The sequence below is a fragment of the Protopterus annectens genome, chromosome 4.part0 (assembly GCF_019279795.1).
Source record: "Protopterus annectens isolate FY-2018-M chromosome 4.part0, PAN1.0, whole genome shotgun sequence".
In the NCBI taxonomy this organism is placed as follows: Eukaryota; Metazoa; Chordata; order Ceratodontiformes; family Protopteridae; genus Protopterus; species Protopterus annectens.
In genome coordinates, this window is record NC_056733.1 from 43,957,426 (window position 1) to 43,974,023 (window position 16,598).

General features: G+C 43.9%; 1 protein-coding gene across 2 annotated transcripts in view; it reads left to right on the forward strand.

Moving 5' to 3' along the window:
* RECQL4 (RecQ like helicase 4) overlaps positions 1-16,598 on the forward strand; it is a 913,040-nt gene that overhangs the window by 463,086 nt on the left and 433,356 nt on the right. For both annotated transcript variants that reach the window (XM_044068076.1, XM_044068075.1), the window contains exon 17: positions 16,052-16,326. In XM_044068076.1, coding sequence (XP_043924011.1) covers positions 16,052-16,326 — 275 coding nt within the window. The remainder of the gene's footprint in view (positions 1-16,051; positions 16,327-16,598) is intronic.

Below are 16,598 nucleotides of genomic sequence, written 5' to 3' on the forward strand. Positions count from 1 at the left end.
TTGGCCAAGACAGCATTGGTTCTGTCTTCTTCTGCAGTTAGCCAAGGGCAGTCATCACAAGTAAGTTACTTCACATGGTGGATTTACTCGCACAAGACAAGGGATCCCTTATTTACCCACATTTAGCAACACTGAACCCGACTTTGTGGGTGATAGGCTACTGATTCCTTTCAGACACCTCTTCACTGAGGACATGCTTCTAGTTCTGCAGGAGGCCAGGAAACCTAATACAAGGAGGTCTTACTTGTCCAAAATGAAGAGATTCTCCATTTGGTGTCTTAAAAAGAGACTAGATCAATTTTCAGTGGATATTCCCCTAGTCCTTTCTTACTTCTGTGAGCAGCTCGAGGCTGGACTGGCTTATCCTTCAGTTAAAGCACATTAATAAGCCATTTCTGCCTTTGTCTACCTTGTAGCTTCTAGACTAGAGGTTCAGTGGAGTCCAGGAAGTTTGCACTGTAACTTCCAATGGGCAAAACCTAAGCCTTTCAACAGAATTAAATTATGTCCTCAAATTTCAAACAAATGTTCATATCTCTGGAACCATAGGGGTTATGAAAAAAGTATAAATGGCAAACCCTTCAGCACTAACTGTTTTGTATAGTGGTAATATTCTTTAGGTTCTAGGTCTTAAACTGACTTTTATAACTCTCAGTAAACATAGTAACTATTACGTTTGTAATATTTTGTAAACAACTTACAGTATACCAGAAACCATTCATGTTACTCACATACTGTTAGAAGCATTTTATTCATCTGAGAGCTTTCATGAGAGGAGTAAGAAGGTCTCTCTGTGTTACTTGGTTGTTGAGTTATTTAGAAAAAATGTGAAAATTATATCTTTATAAATTAATATCATAAAAACAACAGTTAATATCTCTTTACATGCACTAGACAAAGATCAAGTATTAATGCAGTTGAGTTTACCGTTGTGTAAGCTTTAAGATTAAATCTTTTAAAACCTTGTACATAGCATGGTTTTGGTATTATAGATACAAATATGAACAGTCAATATTTGACACCTAGAGGCGTCTGTAGGAGTTAACTGCAGATGCACCTGGCGGCATCACTCAGATGTAATGAGTTAAAAGGCGTCCTTCACATCAGACCTCCCAGGAAACCTGTTCCTTCTCCTGGAACCTAAATTTTGTTTTGGAAAAACTGACCTAGACTCCCTTTAAACCAGCTTCCTTTTTTCCCTAAAATTTTGCATTTGAAAAACTGTTTTATTGGTAGCCATTGATTCTTCTAGGCAAGTTTCTGAACTCTAAGCTTTAATGGCTTCACAACCTTTCTTGATTTTTCACAAGGATAGGGCGTCCCTTTAGGGATGAAGGAAGAGTTGGTACAAAGTGGTTCATGACTTGTCCCTCATTCAGTCCATTGACTTACCCATCTTTTTCCCCTTCTCCTCAAAACTCCAGTGAAAGGGTGCTGCACACTTTGGATGTATACAGATAACTCAAATTCTTTTTGTTTAAGACCCAGTCCATTAGAAAGTCTGAGGAACTGTTTGTTTCCTTTCACTCCAGCGTGCTGGGAAAGCCTGTCTCTAAACAGACCATTTAATCTTGGATCTAGGCAATTTCCTTTTGCTATGTCTCTCAGGGGAATACTTTCTTCTTCTTGTAAGGCCCACTCCCCTAGAGCAGTGGCTTCTTCTGGATCCTCCTTTAACTGCATGGACAGTGCTTCTATCCTGGAAGCAGCTACTTGGTCCTCTGTTCGTACATTTATAAAACACTTTAAGCTGGATTCTATCTCCTGATCCAGAGCAGGATTTGTTAGTGCAATTCTGCATGGCTTTGTGGAGACTTCTTGTGTGTCTACCCCCCCCCCTTTTCACTTAAGAGCTTTGGTACTCTCCCTCATGTTATGAATGCTGCAACATGAGAATGAACATAGAATAGTTGTGTAAAATCTTACCATAACCATAGATGTCCTTCTCTTCCATGTTGCAGTATTCTATCCCACTCTTCTTCCCCTTGGTTCATACTCTTCTTTGGTTATTACCTAAGTGCCTCTTATCCTTGGACTGGTGCATTCAGTTCTGAGGAAGGTGCGTGCAGATGTCACTTTTATGGCCATTGTCTGTTCTATGTGCAGTGTCGCTTGTACCTTGCAGTAGCTTAAGTCTTTAGTATACTGGCTGGACGTTCGGATTGCCTAGGTGGGGATGTCCCTCTTGTTATGAATACTGCAATATGAAAGAGAAGGACATCTATGGTTATGCTAAGATTTTACACAACTATTCTTTAGACCCTCAACAAGAGGAAACAAAAGGGGTCTTATATAATTTTGTCAAAAACACAAATCATTGAATTCCTATTTATCAAACTCAATAAATTGAAAGTTAAATTCAGCAAATGATCACATCCATGAATTTTTTCCCAGGGAAACTAAGTAGTTGGCCATCCTTGGGAATTTGCCCTTTTCCCCACTGTAGTGCGATCTCGGAGTTGGTGTATTTAGTTGGAGGGGTGTGGACTTTGGTGGGCTTTAGATTATGTGGTTCTTGTGGTGGTCACTAGGTTGGTCCACTAGTTAGTTTCCCAGGGAAAAAAGTTGCATAAGTGATCATTCGCTGAATTTAGCTTTCAGTTTATTGAGTTCTATAAACAGGGATTCGATGGTTTGTGTTTTCGACAAAATGATGTAGACCCGGAACAAAAGAGCTTTGTAGGGCTGTGGCCTCTAAGAGAGTGAATGGGGTCAGCTGGGTTGGTGGAAGGGAGGTAAGAGATTGAATGGGGTCAGCTGGGTTGGTGGAAGGGAGGTATGATTGTCAACCATATGAAGTTTGTGTATGTGTGTGTAGATATATACACACAAACATTACATACATATATATACACACACACATGCGCACACACACACACTTGAGTGTATGTGCTTCATGTAGATATAAGGTATAAAAAAAAAAGATAAAATTAATATGTATATGTCCTACATGTTAAGTATTTTTGTTCTGTGTAAATGTGATATAGTATAATTAAATGCTGATTTTTTTCAAAGAAATTTAAGGTGCAGCAGTTTCATTGCCTTTAAAGATAGGAGCATAGTCCAAGGATGCTTTGTTGGTAATTATGCAAGCTAATTTGGAGATATAGCTATTTACAAATGCAGATATCCAAAAACAGTCAGCCTTGTGCGGGACGGTGCTGTTTGAAAATGGTCAGCAATAATGAGCTTTATAGCAAACATAGATGAAAATAGAACTGAGATGGAGAGAGAGAGAGAGAAGCTCAGGTGTGTGAGAGCTGTCTACAGTGTAGAGCTTTAATGTGAAGTTTTTCTATCTCGCCATTCATTCTTACAGATGGGTTCGGAGCCGATCCTTGGCTCCGAGTCAGCCTACTACAAAGCTCAAGGCCAAGTCCCTATACTGTGATGCACCTAAAGTTACCTCAGATCTAGTTTGCCACTGCAATAGATTGGAGGTTCTCGCTAGCTCGGGCCAGTAAAACCTTATTTTTTTAAAAATATTTCATAATATTGATAAATCTTTCTGAATTATAGTTTATAGATACTTAGATAAGCTCTTACAGCTTGTTGTGTAGTTCCCTTCCCTTGGTGTGCCTCTTTCTTAAAGTAGTATTTAGCTCTTTTGGCCTCGTTTTTTCTTGGGCCTAGTTATATCTTTATTATTGCTTTAGAATATTGTGTGTGCTTATAGTGACTTTTTTTGTCACAGCTTTAAATAATTAGTGTTAGAGCTTAGATACAAGTGTGTGTAATAGTAGTTTATAGTGTAGTTGTGTGCCTTTAAGTAGTGACTTTCTGTCACAACTTTGATATATTTATCTATTTACAGTTTAGATATATAGTTTTGTGTGTGTGTGTATATACGTGTACGTGTACTATTTAGCCCATAGTTTTAAAAGGGCTTGTGTGATAATTATTGTTTGGGTGTGTCTAGTTTTTACAGCACCCTTTTTGATACTGTGTGTTTTAGTATGGCTGACCAGGACAAACACCCTAAATCAGGGTTTAAGAAATGTCCCAAATTTGGGCAGAAAATGTCTGCCACTGACCGTCATGTGAACTGTGTTTATTGTTTGGGAGCATTACATCTCCAGGAAAGCTGCTCCATCTGTCATTCCTTCTCTTCTAGGGTTCTCCAAGAGAGAAAGAGAAAATTGATCGACAGAGGTTTACTTAAACCTTCATTTCAAGAAGTTTTAGTGACCAAGATGGATCCAGTAAGTCCTCAAAGTCTTCCAAGACTTCTACTTCTGAGGCTAAGAAATCTAAAAAGTCTTCAACGTCAATTCCACAGACGTCGGTGCCGACCATCTTGTCCTTTTGGAGCCAATCCCCAGTTTTGGAACCGGTGTCTGAAGTACCTATGTCTCCACTCCTGCAGTCTTTAACCCCCCCCCCCTCTATCCACTCATCTCTGTCTTCGATCAGCCTTTCCGATTTGGATATGGATCGTGTGGTGCAGAAGCTTTTACAGGCACCAGTCTTGCTAAATTTTTATTGGATCCAACCTTAGTGGCTTTGGAACAGAAGACCCTTTTACCAGCTACTACTCTTCCTCCTCTGAGCCATACCGATCCTTCGGAGCTGGAGGATTTGACTTGTTGATCGTTGAGCCTTCTAAGTCGATGCCTGCTCCAGTGTTTTTGGCTCCGTTTACTCTCTCGTCCTCTGCGCCGATCGAAGAATCTGTGAGCTGACACTCTCTGGTCGGGTCCAGGGAGAAGAGTCAGACATACTTGTCGGTTCTGACTCTGCCTCTCGGGGCTTCGGCTCAGATGAGCTCGGCTCCTACCTCTGGCTTGGAGCCCACTGACCCGATGCCAGGGGTATCGACATCTTCGACTTCGGGTCCGGCTACCTCCTCCCCTAAAGCACCTGTCTGCTTCTGCTTCACAGATCCTTGCCAAGCGTAGAGAGCCAGAGCCTCAAGAAGCCCCATTGGGTGGCCCCTGCTCTTCCGAGACCTCACTAGAAGCCCCCACTGATGAGATTCCCAGGAAGAGCATCTGTAAGAGGAAGCTTTTAGACTTCCCACAGGAGTCCCTGACATCTGATACCAACTTGGATGAATCAGAAGGGTCCCCACCGTCCCCCTCTGACGATATCTCATTTGCTGAGATATTAAACATCCTTAGGCAGAGGGGTGACTGGCAGTCCACCAACCCTACTGAAGATGAGTCTGTTCTCCTGAAGGCTTTCGGGTCTCAGCCCTCCACCTCTTGGGTGTCTCCGCCCTTCGATGAGCTTATGCAGCTGGTCTCATGAAGGACGTGGGAGTCTCCAGACACCATGGAGCCTGTCCCCAGGAGGCCTAATAAATTTATTTCTGCCACCCAGGACAAATCTTTTCTTACTAAGGGTGTGCCAGTTGATGCCATGGTGGTGGCAATGGCAGCCACCAAAAAGGAAATTTTAGAAACTCCCTCTTCTATCCATCCTCTTAACAGAGATTCTAGGATCATGGATAGATATGGAAAGCGCACTTACAGTTCAGCGACTTTTGCACTGCGTTCACTCAATTATCTTACCCATTTTACTAGACTGCAAAGATATGTCCTTAAAGCGCTAGGAGATGCTCTTCAGGCTACAGTAGCTGCAGGAGCTTCAGATAAAGTTGTCTCCCAGCTTGCTACCCTCAACTCCATAGTGAACTCGTCCATGCGCCTCATTTCATATGCAGCTGATGGAACGAGCAGAGTAGCGGGTACAGGAACCGCTCTTAGGAGACTCTCCTGGATGCACTTGTGTTCCTTCGCGGAGCCCTTCAAGTCATCCTTCATAAATGCCCTTTTTGATGGCGCATCTCTTTTCGGGCCCAAAGTTAAGGAAACTTTAACCAGGTGTGAGCAGGAAGGAAAGACTCTGTCTGCCGTTGGAGTCTGTTTTTCCACCCCTACCAGACCATATCCCAAGGGTCAAAGGGGAGGAAAGATGTGGTTCCACAAAGTCCAAGGAGCCTTTCAGGACACGTGGTGAACCCCCCTCCAGGGGCAGAGGAGGGGGGCAGTAATGGAAGATGCCGCCTTCATGGCAGAGCGGGTCCGCAAAACCAGGACGACAGAGATCACTTCTTTGGGAAGCCCTACCAACCCTCCTGAAAGGAGGCCCGACTGTCCTACTCTGGAGGCAGTTGGGGGTCGCTTATCTTTGTATCCAGACGCCTGGCTCAAAATAAAAAAACTACAACTGGGTACAAAGTATCATTTCCAGAGGATATTTCATTCCTTTCACCACAACCCATCCACTTACAAGAAAAATCCTGGACGTTCCACCCAGTTACATGGAACAGGCAACAATAGAGGTCCGATCGTTGCTAACAAAAAGAGTAATCCAGCCAGTCCCAGCAGACCAGATAGGATCCAGAACTTACTCAAGATTCTTTTTAGTTCCAAAAAAGACAGGGGACTGGAGACCTATATTGGACCTCAGCAGACTAAACAGATCTGCCATGAAAGAGAAGTTTCGGATGGTCACGCTTCAGTCAGTACTTCCCTTTTTAGGGAAAGAGAGTTGGATTTGCTTGATAGATCACCAGGATGCTTACTACCACATAAAAATGGCCAGACCATCCAGGGATCATCTGCGCTTCCATCTGGCAGCCAATTGTTACAAGTTTCCTGCCTTGCCCTTTGGTCTCATTATAGCCCCCCAGAGTGTATACCAAATGCATGGCAGTGGTCATGGCTCACCTGAGATGTTTAGGATTCCAGGCGTTTCTGTATCTAGACGATTGGCTCCTCACCAAAACTACCAGGCATCAACTCATTCAAGCCAGGGACACCACTCTTTTACTCTGCAGTCAGCTGGGCATTACAATAAACTCAGGAAAATCTGCCTTGTCGCCATCGCAACATACCGTTTTTATCGGAGCAGAATTGGACACCACCACCACGCTGAGACTTCCAGCAGAAAGAGTCTTACTACTCCGTCAGCAGGTCTGCAATATCGTATCCAAAAACAAGACTTCAGCATCAGAAGTACTAAAATTGTTAGGTATGATGGCAGCTGCAGTATTAGCCATACCGCTAGGTTGCATGCATATGCGAATTCTGCAATGGCTGTTGTTCACTCAATGGTCTTACAAAAAGCTCCCAATGTCTCATCTTATAATGATCACTAACACATGCAAAAAGGATCTTCAGTGGTGGTTGACCTCTCTTCATGTCACGATAAGTCGTCCTTTTGTTCTACCCCGACCGGCGGCCACAGTGACCACTGACGCTTCCCTGATAGGGTAGGGGGGCATTTTCAAGGAAGAGCAGCCCAAGGCACATGGACCGATCAAGTGACACATCTGCATATCAATGTCCTAGAGATGAGAGCAGTACTTTTAGTGTTGCCATACTTTCAGGACTCTCTTCCTCTGGGTACAATTGCGATTCAGACAGGCATGTCAGTGGTCCGGTACTTAAACAAGGAGGAACCAGATCCTATCCCCTTGAACAAACAAGGAGGAACCCGGTCCTATCCCCTTTGTCACGAGGCCTTAGGAGTATGGCAGTGGGCTATATCCAGCCAGCGCTTTCTGTTAGCAACGCACATCTTGGGGATAATCCAGTGTGATAGCAGACAAGCTGAGCAGAGCAGTTTTGTTGCCTCACAAGTGGACCCTCAAGAAAGAAATAGCGGACAAGATATTCCACAGGTGGGGCCAGCCTTGCTGTGACCTTTTCGCCAGCCACATGAACATGAAATGCAGATGCTGCTTTGCCCTGATTCCCCCACCAGGAGAAGCCCCAAGGGATGCACTCATAGATGATTGGCCTCCGGGTCTCTTCTATGCATTCCCACCAATCCTGTTGATATCCATGTTACTACAGAAAGTGAAAGCCCTGGGAAGGGCCATCATTCTAATAGCCCCTCATTGGCCTTGTCAGATTTGGTTCCCCTTCCTTCAACTTCATCTTGGAAGACCCCTAGATTCTGGACCCAGTTCCAGATCATCTGACGCATTCGTCGGGGGAACGTCATTCCTCTCTTCAGTCCCTGAAGCTGACAGCTTGGCTTCTCCAATTTCCATCATAGCCAGGTTCCATAACCTTTCTAATGAGACAAAGCAATTTCTCATATCCTCTCATAAATCCTGTACGAGGAAGCTATACCTTAGCAAATGGAAAAAAAACTTTCTATATGGGCCTCTCAAAACAACATTGATCCCTACCTAGCCCCTGTGGCCTCTCTACTAGAGTTCTTGACCATGATCTTCAACAAAGAAGCTGCAGCAGCAACAGATGTTCTTTGTGTTTCACTGTTGCAGTCATCACATTTGGGTTATCTGCCTGCAGGTAGCCCTCAGCCGGCCTGAATACCAGAGTCTTTGGATTTCTGTGTCAGATGCTGTCACTTCTTCCATGACATCAGGTCATCAGGGGTATAAAACATGCAGCCGACGCCATTACATCAGTCTTTCTTGTCGTGCGGTGCCCGAAGTAGAAGCAGTTTGCAAGTGCCGGTCGGCCAACTCCTGAAATTTTCATTTTCGAGTTTTAGGCCTGAAGTCTTCAAAAAGAAGATAAGTACCCCCGTTAGGGATCCTTTTTTCTTGTTAACTGATGTCTGAAAAAAATAACAATTGTCTTGCCTGTGGAAAGCAAATACCTCATAGAGATTTTCATTCTTACTGCGTCACCTGTCTAGGCCCAGACCACGACGTCCCTCGCTGTCAGTTTTGTTCCTTGTTCAATGTCCGAACTATTCATCATCGGGCTATTTTTGTAGCTAAATACTTTCATTCTCTATCTCCATACTCTGAAATGGCTTCGTTAAGCCATCTGACTACGAATCTTCCGAAAAAACGTAAGGAATAAAGACAGAGACCGCATAGGCCCAAAACTGCCGACAATGCTTCCGTTAAGCTAGTCACCAGTCTGTCGGTACTCAATCAGGAGCTTTCACAGCCCCTGATACCCGCCACTACAGATTCACAAGCCTCTGTCGAGACCCATTCGGAGTCCAGTATGCCGCGAGATGCTTCTTCGACTATGGAACCTGCGGATGTCTCTACCTTGGATGGGTCCAGAGCCGCTGTGCAGGCACCGGCTTCTGAGGGTGTATTCAGGCCTACCGACTTTCATATTAAACCAACGACTTCGTTTCAAGCTACAAATACTGAATTCCTCAGGCCTAATGCTCGCACTACGCCTAGCAAACCAATGACCAGACTGCATACTTAGGCCCATATGCCTCAAAAACAAATGATTATCATGGCTGAAGACCTTATTGCCTTAATTAGGGGAAGCCAACCTTCCCCCTCTAAGAGACCTAGAACTCATTTTCCTTCTCATTCTTCTGGTCAGGAATCTGATATCTCTGTTCCTTCTGACCACCAGGATTTACCCTTTTCTACTTGTGAGGATTCTGATGCAGAGGATTCCACTCCCTCTGCTTCCCTTCCAGAAGATTTTTCTTTTGGTGAAACCTTGCTTACACTTAGGGAGCATTTCCGCTGGGAAAGCCAGGACTATTCTGTGTCCAAAAAGAGACTTAGAGAATTTTACTCCTGCCTCAACACAGGCCTCTAGCCATCCCTCCTGTTCTGGAGATTGTAGATGATGATTTCTTGGAATCTAGCCTTACCCCAGACACTTGCCTCCAGCTCCCAGGAAACCTGACAGGTACTACAGAGTACATGCCTCTGTCAAATTCCTCTTCAAGAATCCCACTGCAGATCCAGAGACCATTTCCCAAGGACCAAAAGGCATTAAGGCTACTACTGCCAAAAATCCTACCCCTTCTGATAGGGACTCTAGAGCTTTAGACAGATTGGGTAAGAAGGTATACACTTATGCAACTTTGGCCATTAGGGCTTTAAATTGCTAATTTCATATGTTAAAGTATCAGCAGCATATTATGGGAATAAAACAGAAAATGATGTTGATTCCGGACTCTAATAACACAAAGAGTTGCAAAAGTTAATGCAATCTGTTGAACAAGTTGGTAAACATACTTTGCAATGTGATTTTGATGCTTTGGAAGCAGCTTGCAGGGCTGCTGTCACTGGGTCTGTACTTTGAAGGCATGCTTGGCTTAAGGAACAAAACTTGCCAGATCATGTTAAAGCTAAATTACTGGATGCACCCTTAAACCAAGACCGCCTTTTTGGCAACAAAGCAGAAGTCCTCAAAAGGATGGAGGAAAAAGCTAAATATATGTAAACTGTTAAAGATTTCTTACAAGTACAGCCTCCTAGATTCAGTAGGCATTGGCCTTCAAAGAACTGGTCTTTTCCAGTCCCTTCCAGGCCTTCTCAGTCCAAACCCAGGAGCAGCAGACCACCAAGACTTCAGTCTTAGGCTATGCACAGATCTAAGCAGTGGGGGGCTCCCATTTCCAAAGCAGGGAGTAGTAAGCCACCCCCTTTGGAAAAATGGCACAGTGACTGATCCTCAACTTTTCCAAGCCCTGCTCAACTACTCCCTTAGGGGGAAAGCTCGCCCTGCATGCAAAAAACTAGGAACTCATTACCCAGGACAAATGGGTTTTAAACATAGTTTCCCTAAGATACAGATTCCACTTCCACTCATTACCAACCCCAAGTGGATGGCCAGACCTCGCCCCAATTCAGTGGGCGAAGACTCCAAAACAAGTGCTCTTTCTCCTCAGTATCAGGACTAATCAGCCTGTCCCAGCAGAACAAAAGGGACAAGGTTTTTATTCAAGACTGTTCCTGGTTCCCAGAAAAGAAAACTCCTGGCATACTATCCTGGACCTGTCTATTCTCAACACCTTTCTGGTGGTTCTAAAATTCAAAATGCTAACTCTTTGACAGCTCCTTCCTATGCTAGCCAAGGATGCCTGGCAGGCAACCCTAGACGTAAAGGAAGCTTACCTGCACATCCCAATAAGGGAATCCTGCAGACAATACCTATGTTTCAGGGCAGGCTCCCTGCACTATCAGTTCTCCGCACTTCCCTTTGGCTTATCTACTGCCCCCAGGGTATTCACAAAGTGCCTAGCTCCAGCCATTGCATTTTGCAGGCAGAGAAATATTCAGATTTACTCATACTTGGATGATTGCTTGATTCAGGCAGAGTCTTAGGACTTGCTATTACAGCACCTGGCATTTGTAAAGAGACTTCTAACCTCACTGGGGTTACACCATCAACGCGAAGAAATCACACCTAGTACCCTGCCAACAGATTGTATTCCTGGTAGCAAGCTTGAACACAACTTCCCAGATAGCATTCCTCACTCCGGAGAAACAAGTTTGACAACCTACTTCGACCTATTGGCCACAAAAACCCAGCTCTCCACAAGGAAGATCCTGCAAGCCCTGGGGTTCATGGCCTCTTGCATTCTGTTAATTCCATATGCAAATGAGGAAATTTCAGTGGTATCTGAAAAGTCTGTGGTGTCAGCATTCTCAGGACCTAGAAACAATGATTCCTATCGTTCCTTGTCTAAGGACAGAGTTCCTTTGGTGGGCAGAAGCCTGCTACCACAACAAGGGCCTCCCTTTCACTCTACACCCTGCCGCCAAACCCTAACAACAGACCCATCAGATTATGCATGGGGGGCTGACATGGCAGGGCAGTGCATTCAGGGCAAATGGACCCCAAAACCGATGCACCTGCATATCATTCAAAAAGAAATATTAGCTGTACAGAATTCTCTGACAGTCTTCAAAGACCTTATCCTTCCAGGACAACTACTGCTAAAGACAGACAACACCACAGTTATGTGGTACATAAACAAGCAGTGGGGAACCCATTCCTACCCACTCTGCAGACTTGACCATGGCTCTATGCAACACAGCCTTGAGCTACCAAGTGAACCTGCAAGCTCAATTCCTGCCAGGCAAACTAAATTCACTGGAAGACGACTTAAGTAGAAATCTCGTAGACCCACACGAGTGGAAACTGGAACACAAAATATTCAAGCTCTTGAGTAACGAATGGGGGACACCAGAGGTGGACCTGTTTGCCTTCCCTCAGAACTACCAATTGAACAAATTCTGCACCAGAACTCCCCACAGTCAAGCTTGGAAAGTGGATGCCCTGTCCTTTTCTTGGGAAAGCCTCTCAATTTATGCCTTTCCCCCTCTGCTTCACCTTTCGAAGGTACTACTAAAGATCAAACAGGACAAGCCGAGGACAATACTGATTGCCCCAGACTGGTCACACCAGCACTGGTATCCCCTTTTGTGCAGTCTGACAGTGCTACAACCATGGCACCTGCCACAGACCCCCTCCCTGCTGTCCCAGCAGGTGGGCCGGATTCTGCACCCTCAGCTTCAAACCCTGAACCTTGCAGCCTGGCTAATTCCCTGAGCTCACCCCTAGCAACCCTCAGTAAGCAGGTGGTGGATGTCTTTCTTGAGGCAAGGAGGCCTAGAACTAGAAAATCCTGTTCAGAAAAGTGGAAAATATACCGTTCCTGGAGCCAGGCTCAGGGAAGGGGCACAATGGTGCCCAGCTTACCCCATATTCTAGATTATTTAGCAGAAATGCTGCACAAGGGCCTATCTTTCTCTTCAATTACGATTTATGTCTCTGCCATTTCAGCTCATTATAATATTGAGCCACCCCTCTTCCCTCATCCCCTGCTAAAACAATTCCTTAGAGGGGCCAAAAATGTAAGGCCCCCCAGGAGAGCTCCCACTCCAGCCTGGGACCTTAACTTTGTATTTGAAAAGCTGACACTTCCCCCTTCGAACCAACTGCTTCAGCAGAATTGAAATTCCTTTCCTGGAAAACAGCCTTACTTCTAGCCATCACTTCAGCAAAAAGTATCTGAATTGCAGGCCCTCATGGCAGTGGAACCCTTCATTATCTTCCATATGGACATGGTTTCCCTCAGGACTAATCCAGCCTTTATGCCCATGGTGGTGTTTAGTGTGGCTCTAAACCAGTCCATTCATTTGCCTACTTTTTGCACTAATTCTCAAAATAAAGGGGAAAGGATACTGCATTCTCTGAATGTGCGCAGACAGCTTAGATTCTGCTTGGACAGAACTAAGCCTCTCAAAGTCTGACCAGCTGCTAGTCAGTTTTGCTGCAGGGCCAGAGGGGAAGGCCATTTCAAAGCCAACCATTTCCAAATGGATAGCCCAATGCATCCATTTCTGCTACAAGCACCATGGAAAACCTACCCCACAGGGGATAAGATCTCATTCCACCGGGGCTGCATCTGCCTCTACAGCATTTCTAAGAGGAGTCCCTACCAGGGACATCCTAGAAGCTGCCACCTGGAGCTCTGTACATACTTTCACCAAGCATTACCACCTGCCTATCTTTTCTAAATCCAGAGCTGGGTATGCCAGTTTTACAAGGCCTGATTGCTAGCCCCAATGCTCTTTAATTGCCTCCACCCTTCCTTAGCTTTGGGAATCAACCCAAATGTGATGACTGCAGCAGTGAAACATGTAGAACATAGTACAGTTGTGTACACTTACCATAAATGTAGATGTTTGAGTTTATTCACTGTTGCAGTCCTGGTTACCCTCACTCCCAACACCCTGACTTCTCTTGGCTCTACCTTTCTTTTTTGTTTGGTATATGTTATATCATATGTATTTGCTTTTTGCTGGGGGTGTTCCATACCATGTAATTGCTTCCCGTTGTGTGGGTACCTGACATCTGGGGCAAAGAAAAAATGATGTAATGGCATCGACTGCATGTTTTATACCCCTGACGACCTGACGTCATGAAAGAAGCGACAGCATCCGACACAGAAATCTAAAGACTCTGGTATTCAGGCCTGCTGAGGGCTACATGCAGGCAGATAACCCAAATGTGATGACTGCAACAGTGAATACACTCGAACATCTACATTTATGGTAAGTGTACACAACAGTACTTTTGTGTTCAACTTGCTCCTATTTCTAATTTTCACCTTGGATTTGAAGGGTTGAACATTGTCACACAAATTATCCAAAGCCTTTCTCAAAGGGACCTTTAATCTCAGACCATATGTGAAATCTCCCTATTCCCCATGGAGTCTAAATTTTATGCTTTCTCACATTATTCTCCCTCCATTCGAACCAGCTTCTTCATGTGAACTCAAATTTTTGTCATGGAAAACTATCTTTTTAGTAGCTATCACTTCTGCCTGCAATGTGTCAGAGCTTCGAGCCTTGTCCATTAAGCGTCCTTATTTGATTTTCCTTGCTGACAGAGTCTCACTTTGAACTAACCCCTCCTTTTTGCCTAAAGTTTGTACTGAAGCTAATCTTAATCAAATTATGGATTTGCCAGTATTTTTCCCCAATCACTCCAACAGTTTAGAATATATGCTGCACAAACTTGATGTTCATACACAGCTCAGATTTTATTTGGATAAAACAAAAGATTTTAGGAAACTGAACAGCTTTTCGTTTCTTCTTCAGACTCCAGGAAAGGTATGCCAGTGGCCAAAACAAATCTAAGTGGTTATCTGATTGTATCACATTTGCTTATTCAGCTGCTAATATGCCCTTACAACATAAAATCAAGGCACGCTGTACCAGAGCAGTGTCTAAATCCTCTGCTTTTTATGCCAGACTTCCTATAGATGACAGTTGTGCAGCAGCCACTTGGTCAAGACTCATACCTTTATCACTCATTACAAAGTTGACAGGACCTCCAGGAACAGGGCCTCCTTTGGGTCTACTGTCCTGAAAAACATACTCCCGTGAGCCACCCGAGATGGATGGTGCGTAGGACCGCTACCCATCTATAAGAATGAATGGTGAGGTAGAACAACTTCACATAAAGAAGTTATGTACTTAACATAACGTTCCATGTGAGTTGTTCATCTCGCCTTTATTCTTACTTCCCACCTTCCTACCTCCTCCAAGGTTTTTGAAGACCGAGATGCTGGATTCTTCCTGGTTGCTCAACCCTTCTATAGCTTTCTCTTATGGAGTGATAGAATGACATATGGTATTATTATACACAGCAAACAAGATCTGTGGTAACTCTAGGTGCATCATGAGATAGGGACTTGGCCTCGAGCTATCTGAACACCTCGAGCTTTGTCGTAGGCCGACTCGTAGCCGAGGATCGGCTCTGAACCCATCTGTAAGAATGAAGGCGAGATGAACAACTCACATGGAACGTTATGGTAAATACATAACTTCTTTTTGGGGATATGACAAATGAAGTCTGTAGGAGTAGGATAGGAAGAGAAGGTGTTGATTGCAGGCAACACAGAGGGTGCTGAGTATAGGGGAGAAATGAGAAATGGTAAGCATTTATGATGCGTTGACATGAGATTATCACTGTGGTAATTACAGAACCTGCTAAGGGGATCTCCAAAATGAACCTCCCACTGCATGTTTTCCAAGAGTGAATCCTGCACACCGAAGAGCCGCAACATTTGCTTATATCAAGTCTCATCATAATCATCCTTGTTCATTCATTCAGATGTCTTGGTTTACCTAATCTTACTCTTTAAAAAAATAGCACATGTCTACTTAGTAGCTACTCCCTTCTGTTACCTCCTCCATTCGAACGTCAGCCAAATATGTCCATTCTGAACCACGAAGATCATCTGTTTTTGGCTTGCTGCAGTTAAAGTTGACCATGTCCTTTTTGATCATCTTTTAATATCCTCATGCATTGTGTGCCTCCCTTCTCATTAGTTCATAGCTATGAAATCATCTGAATAACTCTACATTATTTGCCTTACCTGCATCCCATGATGTCCTTATTTCCTTCACAGTACTTCCTCTTTATTGCCATCCCCTTACCACTTAGTACTTAACACTCTGCTGTTCTGAAGACTGCAAATATTTTAAATCACCTCTGTTGTGCTGACTGCTTGTTAACTGAAATGATGACAGCTATTTTCACATTGTCTAGCACTCTGTTTTGTCAACTTTTTCCTTAAATGGTTTTCTTTTTCACATTTGTCACTCTGTATAGGCATTTATTGTGATGTATTGACCTGTTGTGTGTGCATTCCATTTTGTATGCAGCTGAATTTTTGCAGTATGATAACTCTGCAATATATATGTCTGCCTTGAGGATTTCTTTTTAGTCCTTTAGCAAGAATAGCTCAATGGACACCCTAAGTTAAACAAAAATGAATGAATAAATAAGGTACATTTACTGTATACCAAATGCTTGCTTTATTGATGTTACAGGCAAGAAGATCCGCCTACCATTGAAGTGGATTGCAGATTCCTATCATGCTGGAATGTCCGCATTCCAAAGGAGGCGTGTCCAAAACAACTTCATGAGTGGACAACTACGGATTGTTGTGGCAACAGTGGCATTCGGGATGGGATTGGACAAGTCTGATGTGCGGGGAATAATACACTACAACATGCCAAAGAGCTTTGAAAGCTATGTACAGGAGATTGGGAGAGCAGGAAGGGATGGAGAACCTGCTCAGTGTCATCTGTTTCTTGACCCAGAGGTAGGAAGGTTATGCTCTGTAATGTATAATGCCTCAAAATAACATTGAAACTGGCCATTGCTTTTTAATGTTTTAAGAATACTCTGTTGGAAAGTGATTTCCTGTCCTGTCCTTTCCTTTTCTGTTTCCCAAGCAGTCAGAATAACCACAGATTCTCAGACCTTTTCAGTTAGGAGAGTGCCTTTAAGACTTGCCAATTGTCCTTGGTCATTGTGCATGTAGTGTGAATGTCTTACAACTACACTGTTAATTTCTGTTACTTAGGAAGTGCT